This window comes from Centroberyx gerrardi, chromosome 13, assembly GCF_048128805.1.
Source record: "Centroberyx gerrardi isolate f3 chromosome 13, fCenGer3.hap1.cur.20231027, whole genome shotgun sequence".
Classification (NCBI taxonomy): domain Eukaryota; kingdom Metazoa; phylum Chordata; class Actinopteri; order Beryciformes; family Berycidae; genus Centroberyx; species Centroberyx gerrardi.
The window spans coordinates 11831187-11844658 of NC_136009.1; the positions used below are offsets into that span (position 1 = coordinate 11831187).

Below are 13472 nucleotides of genomic sequence, written 5' to 3' on the forward strand. Positions count from 1 at the left end.
GTGAAATATGACGCTCTGCTCTGCTTGTCGCCTCTGAATACATGATTAATCCTATTTTCAGTCCTCGATTGAGGATGGCTTTATAAATTCACTGTGAATGTGCATAGTTCAGTCTCAACCTATCTGGAGTTGATCAAGCCCGATCACTGAAATCTGAATTAGTTGTTCTGGAACCGAAAATTCCCGCTATGCCGTGTCTAGCTCACTCAAGTCAGAATTCAGGATTTAGTTTAGGATTTCTTAAACCGTCTTTCTGGAATACCCCTCAGGTGTGGATGGATGCTGGGAGCCAGATATTATTCTCCTATGCTGTATGCACAGGTTGTTTGGCATCTTTGGGAAGCTACAACAAATACAACAACAACTGCTACAAGTAAGTAAAAATAAATATTTGCCTGTCTCCTTTATTTATTTTTCTGTTGTTCACATGACTTGGGATACATATTAATCTTTTTCAATTACAGAGACACATTTGCCCTCTGTCTGTTGAATAGTTTAACCAGCTTTGTAGCTGGCTTTGCAGTCTTCTCTGTCCTTGGCTTCATGGCGTATGAGTTGGGTGTAGACATCTCAGAAGTGGCTGAATCAGGTATTGGATAATGCAACATTATGGCCTACATGAGCTTTACTGTATTACATTGTTTCTTATACATACTGTTTTTGGAGTCAACGTGAAACGCCCAGCCCTGTTGAATAGAGTTGAAACGTTCGGTTCCGGAAGAGTTTTTGACCAGCCATTGGGATTTTTAACTTCAGTGATAGCTGCCATATTACACAACAGAGAACCCCTTCAGTCTCCGAGATCAGAAAATGATAGTAAAGGATGCTGTAATGATCCTCGGTTATAAATGTTTCAACCTCGTTAGTGACGCTTCCGTGTTTAAAACGGCACCAAACACTACAGTATCCATGATCCTTAGAGGGAGTTACTATGGTGACAGCACAACAAACTCGCAACATCGATTTGGTAGGTGTGTCAAGCACATAGCGGTAGAATTGTAGAATTAGTATTCATGTTTTTTGCCGAATGTAAATCTTATAGTGTGATGTTGCTATAGAGATGACAGCTGTGTAGTGCTGTAGCGCACCAGCGAGCTAACCGGCAGTTCTCTGATACTTGTTGTGATAAGTCGTTGATTAAACTTACCTAATGAGTCTGATTCCATCCACTCTAAAATTTAATGGGTTCTTCCTTGGCCCATGCTACACCCTTCCACGAAGTTTCATGAAAATCGGGTCAGTAGTTTTTCCGTAATCCTGCTAACAGACAAACAAACAGACAAACAAACAAACAAACAAACGGCACCGAAAACATAACCTCCTTGGCGGAGGTAATTACAATAAAAATGTTCCCAGGTTTTCCCATACATAGACAACTTTGTGGCGGCCCGCCACAATATCAGCACTGACTGGCACAATGTTTTTTTTTCCCACAATTTAATTGTAGAGCTGCGTGTAGCGCACTAATTCGCTCAGACCTACTTGCTCCGCGCTCTCTCTCTCTCGCTCTCTTTCTCTCACTCTCTTTCTCTGTCTCTCTCTCTCTCTGTCGCTTGGTCACTGTCTCTCTCTCTCGCGCGCGCGCTTGCGCGCGCTCGCGCTCTCACTGGACCCGTCTGTTTGCCTCCCATTACACACGTGGGCGTGAGGGATCTTTTTTTTTCCATGCCAAGAAGACGGCCGGCTGAATTCCCGAAAAGAAGAACTAACAGTTAACGTTACTTGGAATACAGCTGAGTTTCCGAGATCAGCACGCTGTAGCCTATATAGCTGCTAGTCAGTATCCACTGAGTGGACTGATAACGTTAATATTAACTTTTTAATTCTGACTCTGAATGTTTGCTCCCTCAATCCAGATTAATATTGAAAAATATTTTCAGAGAAGGAAAAGGACTCGTCCTGAGGAGGAGCAGGACAGTCTGGACCAGAGGAGCTGCTGAGCAGTAAAACAGAGTAGATAATAATGTCAAAGGCTGTAATTTAACAATGTAAAGATACAGGTGAAACTGACAGCACAGAGAGATGTAGCAGGGCAGAGGGGCAGAAAAGCTGATTTCTCTGTAAAAGGGGCCTCATTTCTATTCTTCTGTACCTTGAAGACAAAAGCAAGCAACAAACAGAACAGTGTAGCACTGTTTATATTTTTAAGTTATGTTATCTTTGACACAAAGTACTAGAAAGGGAGCATTTTAGATATATACAGGTTAGTTATTTGTTTGAAGGAAGGAACTATTTAAAATGGAGTACATTAGATAATTTTTCAGTCATCCAGGTAATGGGATCCTTTATTGATAATAGCCTATACATTGACAATATAAGAGAATACAAGAACAAAAAGCCAGCCAGTGCTATTTAATAACAAAGGAATAGACTGCAGAGATGATGCACAAAGACACACATGCGCTGCCTGTGATAGGCTTTTTACTCCCAGTCCCAACCATTTGGCTTTGTTAAGACAGAAGAATAAACCATGCTTAATTTCAACATAACCTTGCAGCTTTATTTACTTATTTGCCGATTGTCTTTCTTTTTTGGTTTTGGAAATAGAACACCACCCTTGGCCTGGCCCAAAGAGTATTTGCCTTGTGGGAATTTGGCCCCAGGTGAAATCTATTTGATGACCCCTGCCGTAGCGGTTCAGGTCATTCAACTGTTACAACACTCTGAATGGCGTGTCACGTGACCATGTTTATGCGAAAAATGAATGGGTTTTTTTGCTTCCGGAACCGAGAAATGGCCACGCCCATGTCTTCATGTCTCAACTCTATGGGTCTGTCCGTTACAAGCAGAGGTGGGGAATCGAGTCACATGACTTGGACTGCATGAAGAGAATACTTGAGACTTGATTTGGGTTCTGGTAAGATGGGACTTGAGTTTGACTTGTACGTTGAAGCTTTTTAAAGTCTTGACAAAAGATCTTGTTGTAGACAGGTGATGCAGGAGACAGGAAGGTGAGTAGGCAGACATGAACAACTGGAGCATAGACTGGTCCCAGTCCAGTTCAGAGAGGGAACGGGGAGTGGAAAACAAGACCAAGACCGACAACACAGAGCAAGAGAGAAAAAGAAAGATAGAGAGAAAGAGCTCAAAGAGATGAGCCGGCTGGATTCCTGACAGATTCCAAGTTTGAAGGGTTTCAGTGCTGCTCCTGCAGTTCTCTTCAGATGGATTCGCCTTGTACAGTTCTGGTATAAGGATATTCAAAAATGAAGCCTCACCAGCCCTGCAAAAATTTCTGAAAAATTGTGTTACCAAAGGAGAGAGACAGTCCATTCCCTTTAGTGTTGATTTTTTTTATTAAGACAAGAGGAAGGCTTAGACAACAGAGTCAGGGAGAAGATTTTGACAGGACCTGTCCTGGGCCAGCAGGGGTACATAGTGCCAGAATCAAGGGTCTTTACTACACCATTTCTGGGCCCAAGCCCAGCAGGTTTTATGTTATTACTCTTGTGATTACATGGAATTAGTATACAATATAGGTACAGTATGACCCATAACGTCTAATCTAACATACTATATTTTGGCATTTGGTATGGACCACTTACAGGCCCTGGCCTGGCATTCATTGCCTACCCTCGGGCAGTAGCCATGATGCCTTTGCCCCAACTCTGGGCTACATTCTTCTTCATTATGATTATCTTCCTTGGACTTGACAGTCAGGTAAGGTGTTACCATTAAATTGTGCTAAATAAATGTACATAGGATGTAAATTTCACATTCCCATTGAAGCCCTTCAGTTATTTTTTTATTTGAAAAGTAAAAGCACTCATTTTTTACCCATAGTTTGTGTATCTGGAAGGCCTGGTCACATCCATATCAGACATGTATCCATCCTTCTTTTTCACTGGTCATCGACGTAAACTACTTCTGCTGGTCATCTGTGTTGTATGCTTCCTTGTCGGCCTGTTCATGGTCACTGAGGTGGGAATCCATTTGTTTATCCTGTATAATTAAAACTGTTAAGAAATAACCTCTATCTGTATTCATATCCCTTGGTCTATGGTTCCCTCTGTCTACCTGTCTACCTGTCTCTCTGTCAAATGTGTTTTGCCGTTTGACAGCTTTGCCTGTTGTGGAATGGCAAGTGTTTTTGGCACTAGTATCTAATGCAGGCAGAATAATGTCTCCATACGATATATACACTTTACCAGATAAGATTTGTTATTTCAAAGGAACTGTCTCTTCACTCTCTATTTTTTTCTTTATCTTCTTCTCTTTCTCTCTTATGTACTGTAGGGTGGAGTTTATCTATTTCAGCTGTTTGACTACTATGCTTGCAGTGGAATGCCACTAATGTTTTTTGCCATTTTGGAGACCATTTGTATGGGATGGATATATGGTGAGTTATAGAATGTTTTATTCAAAGACAGTTACCATCCATAGCAATAATAAATCTGCATTAGTTATGCATTTAGTAATCAAGTATAATACAAGGCCATTAATAACAGATAGCCTCTGATGCAGATAGCCTTTATGTGGGCATCCAGATCCATTTCACAAGAGAGTTGCATTACAATACAGTTACAATATAGATATGACAGATGTTATTAATGTTTATGCAACATCATTAGAGGATAGTTCTGGTTATTTTCAACCTGGACCTTATTTTCCTAGTTTTTGCCATCATGACGATTAATTGTGTTCAAAATTTCATCACTTCACTGTAGAGCTTTACGCACCTCCAGTTCGCCAGGAGTGAACTGGATTCAGCTTTCAGCCAAAGCAGACATTTTTTCAACTCTGAAAGCAGGCGAGGTGCCCATGGCGCTGAGCGCTGAAAAGAGATCAGGTCCATGTATTGGGTCAGGAGTGCTGAAAGCGCTACCTTGTCATAGAAAACAACAATGAAAAAACACTAGTGCCTAAAAGACAGGTGCGCCGTGGACACAGCCCCTAAGACCTTAACTGGAGTATGGCCAGTAGCCGAGTTACTCTGTGCATGTAAACATAGTCATTGGTAGCCCAAGTCCATTCCTGTGTTCTGAGGAAACTCCCTACCTGTAAGTCTAGTTCTTAAGCAAAGAACTTTGAAAACAAAATTAAATTCAAGCCATGCTAAAGAATTCATAACTTAGTCATTTCAGGGGGAGTAAATGGACTGCATTTATATAGCGCTTTTCTAGTCTACCGACCACTCAAAGCGCTTTACAACAATGCCTACATTCACACACACATTCATACACTGATGGCGGCAAGCTACCACGCAGGGTGCTGGCGCAACCATCGGGAGCAATTTGGGGTTCAGTATCTTGCCCAAGGACACTTCGACATGCGGACTGGAGGAGCCGGGGATCGAACCACCGACCTTCAGATTAATGGACAACCCGCTCTACCTCCTGAGCCACAGCTGCCCCACAGTAATCCTTGCTCAATCTAAATCATATTCATGCAGTTGGCTCTTATGAAATATTAAATAGTTATTAATTTGTATTGACATGACCCTGTAAAGGGAAGTTTTGAACCATGATACACCAGGCTACTTTTTGGCAAATGTGATTGTGCCCAAGGAGTTGCCTCAATGTTGTTGCTTTAATCAGAACTTTTTATTGCCAGGATGCTTTTGAATAGATATTTGACCATGTGACTCCCTTTCTTGCCTGCTGGAATGTTGCCCATCTGCATTGCCCAAACATTTCCTATTGTATCACCATCCTTACATGCTAGTATAGATTATTGAAAACAGAGTACATGAGTTCACGCTTTGAAGGATATGGTATAACATACCATGAATGTCTGTCTCAAAGGTGCTGACCGTTATTATTCTAATGTTATGGACATGATTGGCTACCGCCCATGGCCTTATATGAAATATTGTTGGAAGTACATCACACCGTCTCTCTGCACGGTAAGTAAATGTAGTTTATAATTATTTCTCTAAGCCTATGTAAGACACTGGAAAGATAATGAAGTTGTACATTGTACTGTAACAATATAGAATTCAAAGAAAAAATGAATGAGTTGTTATGGATCTGTATATATGTACATATGTATGAAAATATGAATGTATAGATACAGGCCCATAATTACACTTTCAATATGGCTTTGAATGTTTTATCATTTTCCATATCATATTCCATTAGTAAGTAAACAAAAAATGCTTTTCATTTATGTTCTCTGTCTCTTTCTTGTTCATAGGGCATACTGCTTTTCTCTCTGGTCAAGTTCACCCCTCTGAAATACAACACCACCTATCAATACCCCTGGTGGGGCTACGCCATTGGGATATGTCTTGCTCTCTCTTCAGCTCTCCTGGTTCCTCTGTGGTTTCTCTACAGCATGACTGTAACCTCAGGAACACTGAGACAGGTAGTCTACATATTACACATCTTACACACATTAGCTATTAGCACAGAAAGTGGGTTCTAATCAGCTCTTGGATGTGGTGGAAAACAATAACATTTTTTTTAAAAATAAAATTTCAATCTAGTTTTTGTAAACAACACAGGTTTGAAACAGCTGTTAGGCTCACTAATTACATCTTGATGTGTGCTGATTCTGGGGAATGCTCCATTTTGCTGCTACACAGTCACAGTGCAGCCTTTGATACTGTTGATCGTGCTGTCCTTCTTGAAAGCGTAGACTGTTGGTGGGTATTTCTGGATCCATCTTTAATTGATTTGCATCATATCTATCAAATAGAAAAGTTATTTTATCTATTGGTGATTATATTTCATCATCTGCTCCACTGATGTGTGGAGTCCCCCAGGGCTCTATTCATCGACCTATTCTATTTATTACTGCTATGTGGATGATGTACAGCTTTATCTATCATTCAAGCCTAACGATCTTAACCGATTAGTGATTTTATCTGCTATTAAAAACTGGATGGCACAAAATTTCCTCCACGCTTAACTCTGATAAAACGAAAATTCTTGTCATTGGCCCAAACCAGATTCGGCAGAATATTGGCCTGCTAGCATTTGATATCATGCCCTCCTCTAAAAATGTACTGTGTTTTCCTTTTTCCAATGAAGAAACTTGCCCAAAATCAAATCATCTTTGTCTTTTCATGATTTGGAAAGAATCATTCATGCTTTTATCTCATCACATCTTACCTATTGTAATGCCTTGTTCTCTTGTCTTAGCCAATCTGCAATAGCCCAGCTCCAGAAAAAGCCTTGGTGTAGCGCTTTTGACAAAAACTTCATAGGACCCACATTACACCAATACTGGCCTCGCTTCATTGTCTGCCAGTCAAGTGCAACATTGATTTCAAAGTTCTTCTGATCACATACAACGAGGCACTGCATGGTCAAGCTCTGACTTACGTTATTGATTTGTTGTGTCCTCATTAAGGTGTGGTCTAAGAAATTCCCTGTGGGTATCAATCAAAGTAGTGCCAATATTTTTGAGCTTGCTTATACAAAAGATCTGAACGGTAATGTGAAAAACATCAATACCTCTGTTAGTGTTTGTCCAGTGAATGTTGAGTTTGAGTTTTCCTTGTTGTTTGCCATGGAAACCACAATATAACATGCAGGGAGCACATAGCGCAGGGTGAGAACTAGCCAGTATTCATTTCTTCTTGACAAAAAGCAACTGAGCTAGCTAACTCCAGTGGAATTGTACTCTGTAACCTAATACTGTCAAAGGGATCAAATTGGTGCGAGAGTTAGATTTTCATTGTGCCCATATTGTGTTTTACTTTATGCAGTGTCGTCTGCTGGGTTAACGGTGGATTCTGGTTCCTTCCCTCCTTACAGAGACTCAGAGTATTATGCTCTCCAGCAGAAGACCTGCTCAGTGCATCACCAAATAGGAGTCTCCACCCTGAAACTCCTCATTCCTTCACAGAGCCTGAAGTGTGTGCTTTGAACATGGCTGAAACAGCCATAGATGCCAGTTCTGAGGCTTTGAATGAATACAACAACATTGAGATGTCGTAAGATGTTGGTGCATTAAGCAGTGCGTCATAAACAGGAGGACGGACAGTTTTTCTTGCCTCTTCAGAAAACATTCACTCACTAGGGGGTCTTGGTGGCACACTGGACATAGCTACATATTGGGTACTTGTGACATCTTGGATTTGAATCTGACTCATGACCATTGCCACATATTATTTTAGATTTACACAAGGTTCTCCATTCTTTCAAAGTGAAATGAATTTTATTTTTTGTCAAAAAATAAAATAGAAATAACACATTTAATTATTCTTCTCCTTTGTTTAAACAAGGATAAGTTGCCTTAGGGACAACTATTTTATTCAAAGATAATTGGCCACCACCAATTTGGTGGCACTTAACTCCTTCTGTACGTGTGTGTGTGTGTGTGTACAAATACACACACAGTGTCAAGTTCAATCAGAGGACATCTATGCAATGGGTCAGAGGGTCCAGTGGTCTTATTCTGCCTCCTGTCTCTCTCTCTCTCTCTTTCTCTCTCTCTCTCTCTCTCTCTCTGTCTGTCTCTCTCTCTCTCTCTCTCTCTCTCTCTCTCTCTCTCTCTCTCTCTCTCTCTTTCTGCCATTGAAAATTGAAAACATGTCGAATACATCAAAGCTGGGAATAAAATAATAATTGCAACATATACTTCTGGAACAAATTTTATTTCATTCTAATGAGCTGCAAGACAAGCATTTTGCAAAACATCAGATGAAATATGATAATATTTCAAGCATTCAGTGTTACAAACTTGTTGCTAGATTTAGCAACTTTTCATTGCCTTCATTGCAACTTTACTTTAAAAATTGACCAGCAACAAATCAAGTTACTTTTCCACAGGATCTGTGAAAACTGTCTGAAGTACATTTTGGTAGGAAAAGTAGGCTACAGCCCTTCCCTTCTCTAATATGAAAATGACAGTCGCTGGATCCTCTGACTCCAGTGACATAGAGCCATGATAAATATTTATTTATTTATGAATGTGTCAAGGAATATGCTTTGAGCATTTTCAATAAATGTACTATATTTTTTAATTCTATCTTTATTGTCACTTCTATGGTTCTGAGCTTGCAGGCTTGTAGATAGTGTCAGTCATCATTTTATGTGTAGGGGAGAGCGGGATAAGACGAGCCAGTAGGTAACTCGAGCCACCCCCTGTATTCTAGCAATGTCTTGTTTATTTATATAGCCCTTTATATAGCATCATATACAGTACATGTCATATACATAATACATCATATATACATATAACATATACACATTATATACATCCTATACTACATCATATACATGATCTACATCATATACATCATTTTACTAGATTATGTATTAGATTATATACCATCATATACCATACTACACACAAACACACTCACGCCAGTGGGCAATTTAGAGTCTTCAATTCACCTGATCTGCATGCCTTTGGACTGTGGGAGGAAACCAACGCAAACACAGGGAGAACATGCAAACTCCACACAGAAGGACCGGGGCGGAGATTTGACAACCCACAACCTTCTTGCTGTGAGGCGACAGTACTGAGCCACCAGTGGCTCCTTAGAAAGAGACTTCCATTTCAACATGGCTGCGATGGAACCAGCCATATAGAAGAAGTAGTAAGAAAATGTATGCTCATAAAACTGTTTTTTGCAACAAGTATCATTTTTACATTAATTGTTTAATGGCTGTTATCTCAATACCGCTTTAGCTACATTCAAACATATATACAATAAATGTTGGTCTACTACCAAGTACTAAAACCACATTAATTAATTAACAAAAGGTTAGCAGTAATAGTGTGTAGACCAACTTTTTTTCAAAAAGGTGGCTATGGGGTAAGTTGAGCCAAAAGCTAATGGGTAAATTGAGCAAGTTGTTCAACTTACCACCTTGTTGATTTCTGATATTAACAATACTTTTTAATGAATAACTCTGTCCCTTGTTGATTTCTGATATATGATATAGTATTTTAATGAATAACTGTGCAATCTATTTATTTATTTGTTTGTTTTGTATCTTGAACAATATAGAGTAGTGTTTCTGAACCCAGTCCTCAAGGACCCCCTGTCCTCCAACTTTGAGCTCCAACTCTACTCTTGCACAACTGATTCAATTAAGGTGTCAGGAGAATGTGTGGCCCTTAATTGAATCAGTGCAAGAGTAGAGTTGGATTTTGTATTTCCCTACGGCCTGGATAGATGGAATATTGAGTAGGTGTGGCTTCACAGCCAGGAGCTGTGCAGGAATTAAGTAGACAAACGATTCCATCACAGTCCCTGTTATATTTTGTTTCCATGTTCATAAGTCTAGTTTGTGTTGCCTAAGTGTGATTTTAATATGTTTAATTCCAACAAGTAGCCACTATAGCCTTTTTTAGGGCTTTGTTCAATAAAAAAATGTGAAGTCATGGAATATTGAGTTGTTGGGGAATATTGAAATGGCTCTTTAACCCTCTAGACCCCAGTAGAATTCTAGAATGTTGCTGCAGTTCACTGGGAATTCTCACTTAAATCAGCATTTTCTTGCTCATCCCAAACAAACAGCTATATCTCAAAAATAAAAAGAAATTGACAATCACAAGTTTTTCCATTTAAAAAAACACAACTTTCCCTTTAATTTGGTACCAAATACATGGCAAGGCGATTCAGGGCGTCTCCTTCAGTGTCATTCAAAGTAAGACAACAAAACAGATCCTTCCTATCTTGGCTAACGATAAGCTTTCAAAATCAATACAAAACCTCCAGCGCCTCAACCCACACAGTAATAAGGTCAGACAGTAATAGTCGCCAAACAAATATGGAAAAAGTTGCCAAACTTAACGTTATATGGATAAAAGTCGCTGCAACCCGCTGTTTAGTGAAGGTGATCTTGTGTCTTGTTTTATCGAGCAAGAACAAGCGATTTCCATCAAAAGACTTCAACTCACAATGTCTTCGTAACTTTCCACTACATACGACGGGTCAGGTTCTGTCTCACAGCACAATCTGACAGCTTCCAGAAGGTTTTAAAGCCATTTTTACCGGTGGAGGACGACTAAACCCGGGGAAAATCAAACGTCTCAGTGTCACCAGATATACAGTATTTTCCGGTTCCGGTTCATCGATGACAACTTGAAGTATATATAAAACAAAGCTGATAACTTGATTTTCAGTTTTTGGTACATTTTAAACGATTTAAAAATGACGGGCGCTCTTGGGCGCTATAGTGAAATATAGAACGGGCGCTATGGGGTCTAGAGGGTTAATAGCCTATAGAATGTACACAAAGCCTATTTGTTTCTGTTTGCAGTTTGTTTACGAAACACATTTGCATTTAATTTGCAGCAATGGGCAATTTCTTTAAAAATTGGTTTCGAATCTTGTATTTTCAAGGCTTTTCAAGTAATGTTACGTGTAATGCCAAGTAATGTCACATTTAACTCAGTTTGGTTTGCAAAATGACATGCAAGCACATTTTACTACTGTTCTAGCTCACTGTTAATGTTATGATTAAAACTATTGAAAAAATAAGTCAAAAATAGTTTTAATAAAGATGTTTTAAACTGATAACATTATCTTCAATCTCATTTGACATAGAAATAGTTTATTTGTATTTTATCCAGACTCCAACATGAATAATTCAGTGGCCCCCAAGCAACTCAATTTACCCCCTTGCTAGGATCAACTTACCCCCACCCTGGGGCAAATTGAGCCAAGGGACCAGTTTTTTGTGAGAAGTTGTATTTTCATTCTTCTTTCACTTAGCTGCATGCTTACCAGACAATTTGAAACTCAACATCCTGAAGTATGGGTAGAAGCATTTGTTTTAGTTCTGTCTCATTTTTCCTTGCCAAGATAACATTTTGAGAAAAAAAGAAAACTGGCTCATCTTACCCCGCTCTCCCCTACTAATACTTTATTTTGCTATTGGTCTATATGCATTCTATATACATTGTCTTGTTATTATTCAGTTTTAACATATAAAAGATTTAGGAATGACAGTAGTATGAACACATGTATCACCAGCCTCAGTGTTCCTGAGGTTACAGTCATGCTGTAGAGAAACCACAGAGGAACCAGGAGAGCGGAAGAGAGAGCAAGGACTATCCCAATGGCGTAGCCCCACCAGGGCTATTGATAGGTGTTGTTGTATTTCAGAGGAATGAACTTGACCAGAGAGAAGAGAAATGTGCTCTGTGAAGTGAAAAGACATGAAACAAGGAAGCCAGAGAATGTAAACCTAAAATCAAATATAATCAAAGAAAAAACAAGCAAAATGTAAATTTCTTACTTCTCTGTGCCTATACAATACTATGCAAAAGTCAAAGACCAACCTTTCGTTTATTTAATTTCCAGTCAGTCGGCCATTCAGTACACATTATTTTTTGTTGTCAAACAATAATACAGGAAACATATATTTAACAGAAAATTACACAAAAGCCTCCAACACTAAGTTTAATATAAAATCTATCAGTATTTAATTTGTCCACTATTTACTGCATCCTACTGCCACTTAAACTCTTCCATTCTTCAAATCTTAAAACCAACAAACGTTGTTCCCAAAATACATTATGTTAGCACACTTTCCCTTCAAAATGACACTAACATTCACATAAACTACTCAAACACACCTTGGCTGCCTTGCACATTTCTGTCTCATGTGCATCTAAAATGACTAAAGGCGATATTTCCGATGTGATTTGATATAGGATAATACACTTGCATAAGGAAGGTGAAAGTCAAAGGAAAATAAGTGGAAAAAACAGACTCCAAAACTGGAGTTAAAAAAAAATATTGCAAGATATAGAGAAAATGGGACTAACAACCGTGCAACCATGGTAGACCACCAAAACTATCACCATCAGATAGACAGTACATAAAGCTTTCATATTTGAGAGATAGGAAAAAGTCAAGCTCCACTCTGGTTTCAGATTTGAAAAGTCTCCCGAGAAGAATGTAAGCTGTAATGAAGGCAAAGGGTGGACACACTAAACACTGAAAAATGTGATATTAGTTGTGGAGGCTTTTGTGTAATTATATGAAAATACTGTATGTGTTTCCTGCATTTTTTCTGACACTGAAAAATGAATAACATGCGTTTTGACTGGAAATTAAATAAATGAAAGGGTGGTCGCTGACTTTTGCACGGTAGGTCTATTCATCACACATCACATTTTATTGACGCTAAAAATCTTTTAACAATGAACCATCCTTTTGTTATTCCTTTGGCTTGAACAAAAAATCGATGGTACTTATAGAAAAATGGTATCCTATAAAAAGTGCAGTACTCACTGTGCAGATAGATGGTGTGATGTATTCCCAGCAATATTTCATATAAGTCCAAGGGCGGTAGCTAATCATGTCCTTAACATTATCATAACGATCAGCACCTTGGAGACAGATATTGATAGTAGCCATGTCAGCCTCCAAACTTGAACTTATGTACAATCAAACATTGCTGTTATTCTATAATCTAGATATACCTGACTTGTAACACCTTGTTGGAAAGGGCACAGATAACATCAGCAACAGTATTTGACACAGTAATTTACGGGCCTGTTGTAGGACTGTGTCTCAGAATAATCAGCAGTGGACCAACTGGAAGCAAACGGTAACA

General features: G+C 39.1%; 1 protein-coding gene across 1 annotated transcript in view; it reads left to right on the plus strand.

Moving 5' to 3' along the window:
* LOC139923290 (sodium- and chloride-dependent GABA transporter 2-like) overlaps positions 1-7886 on the plus strand; it is a 33823-nt gene extending 25937 nt beyond the window's left edge. The window contains exons 7-14 of the mRNA XM_078287641.1: positions 270-373; positions 465-589; positions 3548-3660; positions 3784-3921; positions 4237-4339; positions 5745-5845; positions 6136-6306; positions 7704-7886. Of these exons, the coding sequence (XP_078143767.1) occupies positions 270-373; positions 465-589; positions 3548-3660; positions 3784-3921; positions 4237-4339; positions 5745-5845; positions 6136-6306; positions 7704-7886 (1038 nt within the window). The remainder of the gene's footprint in view (positions 1-269; positions 374-464; positions 590-3547; positions 3661-3783; positions 3922-4236; positions 4340-5744; positions 5846-6135; positions 6307-7703) is intronic.
* Positions 7887-13472: the final 5586 nt, after the last annotated feature.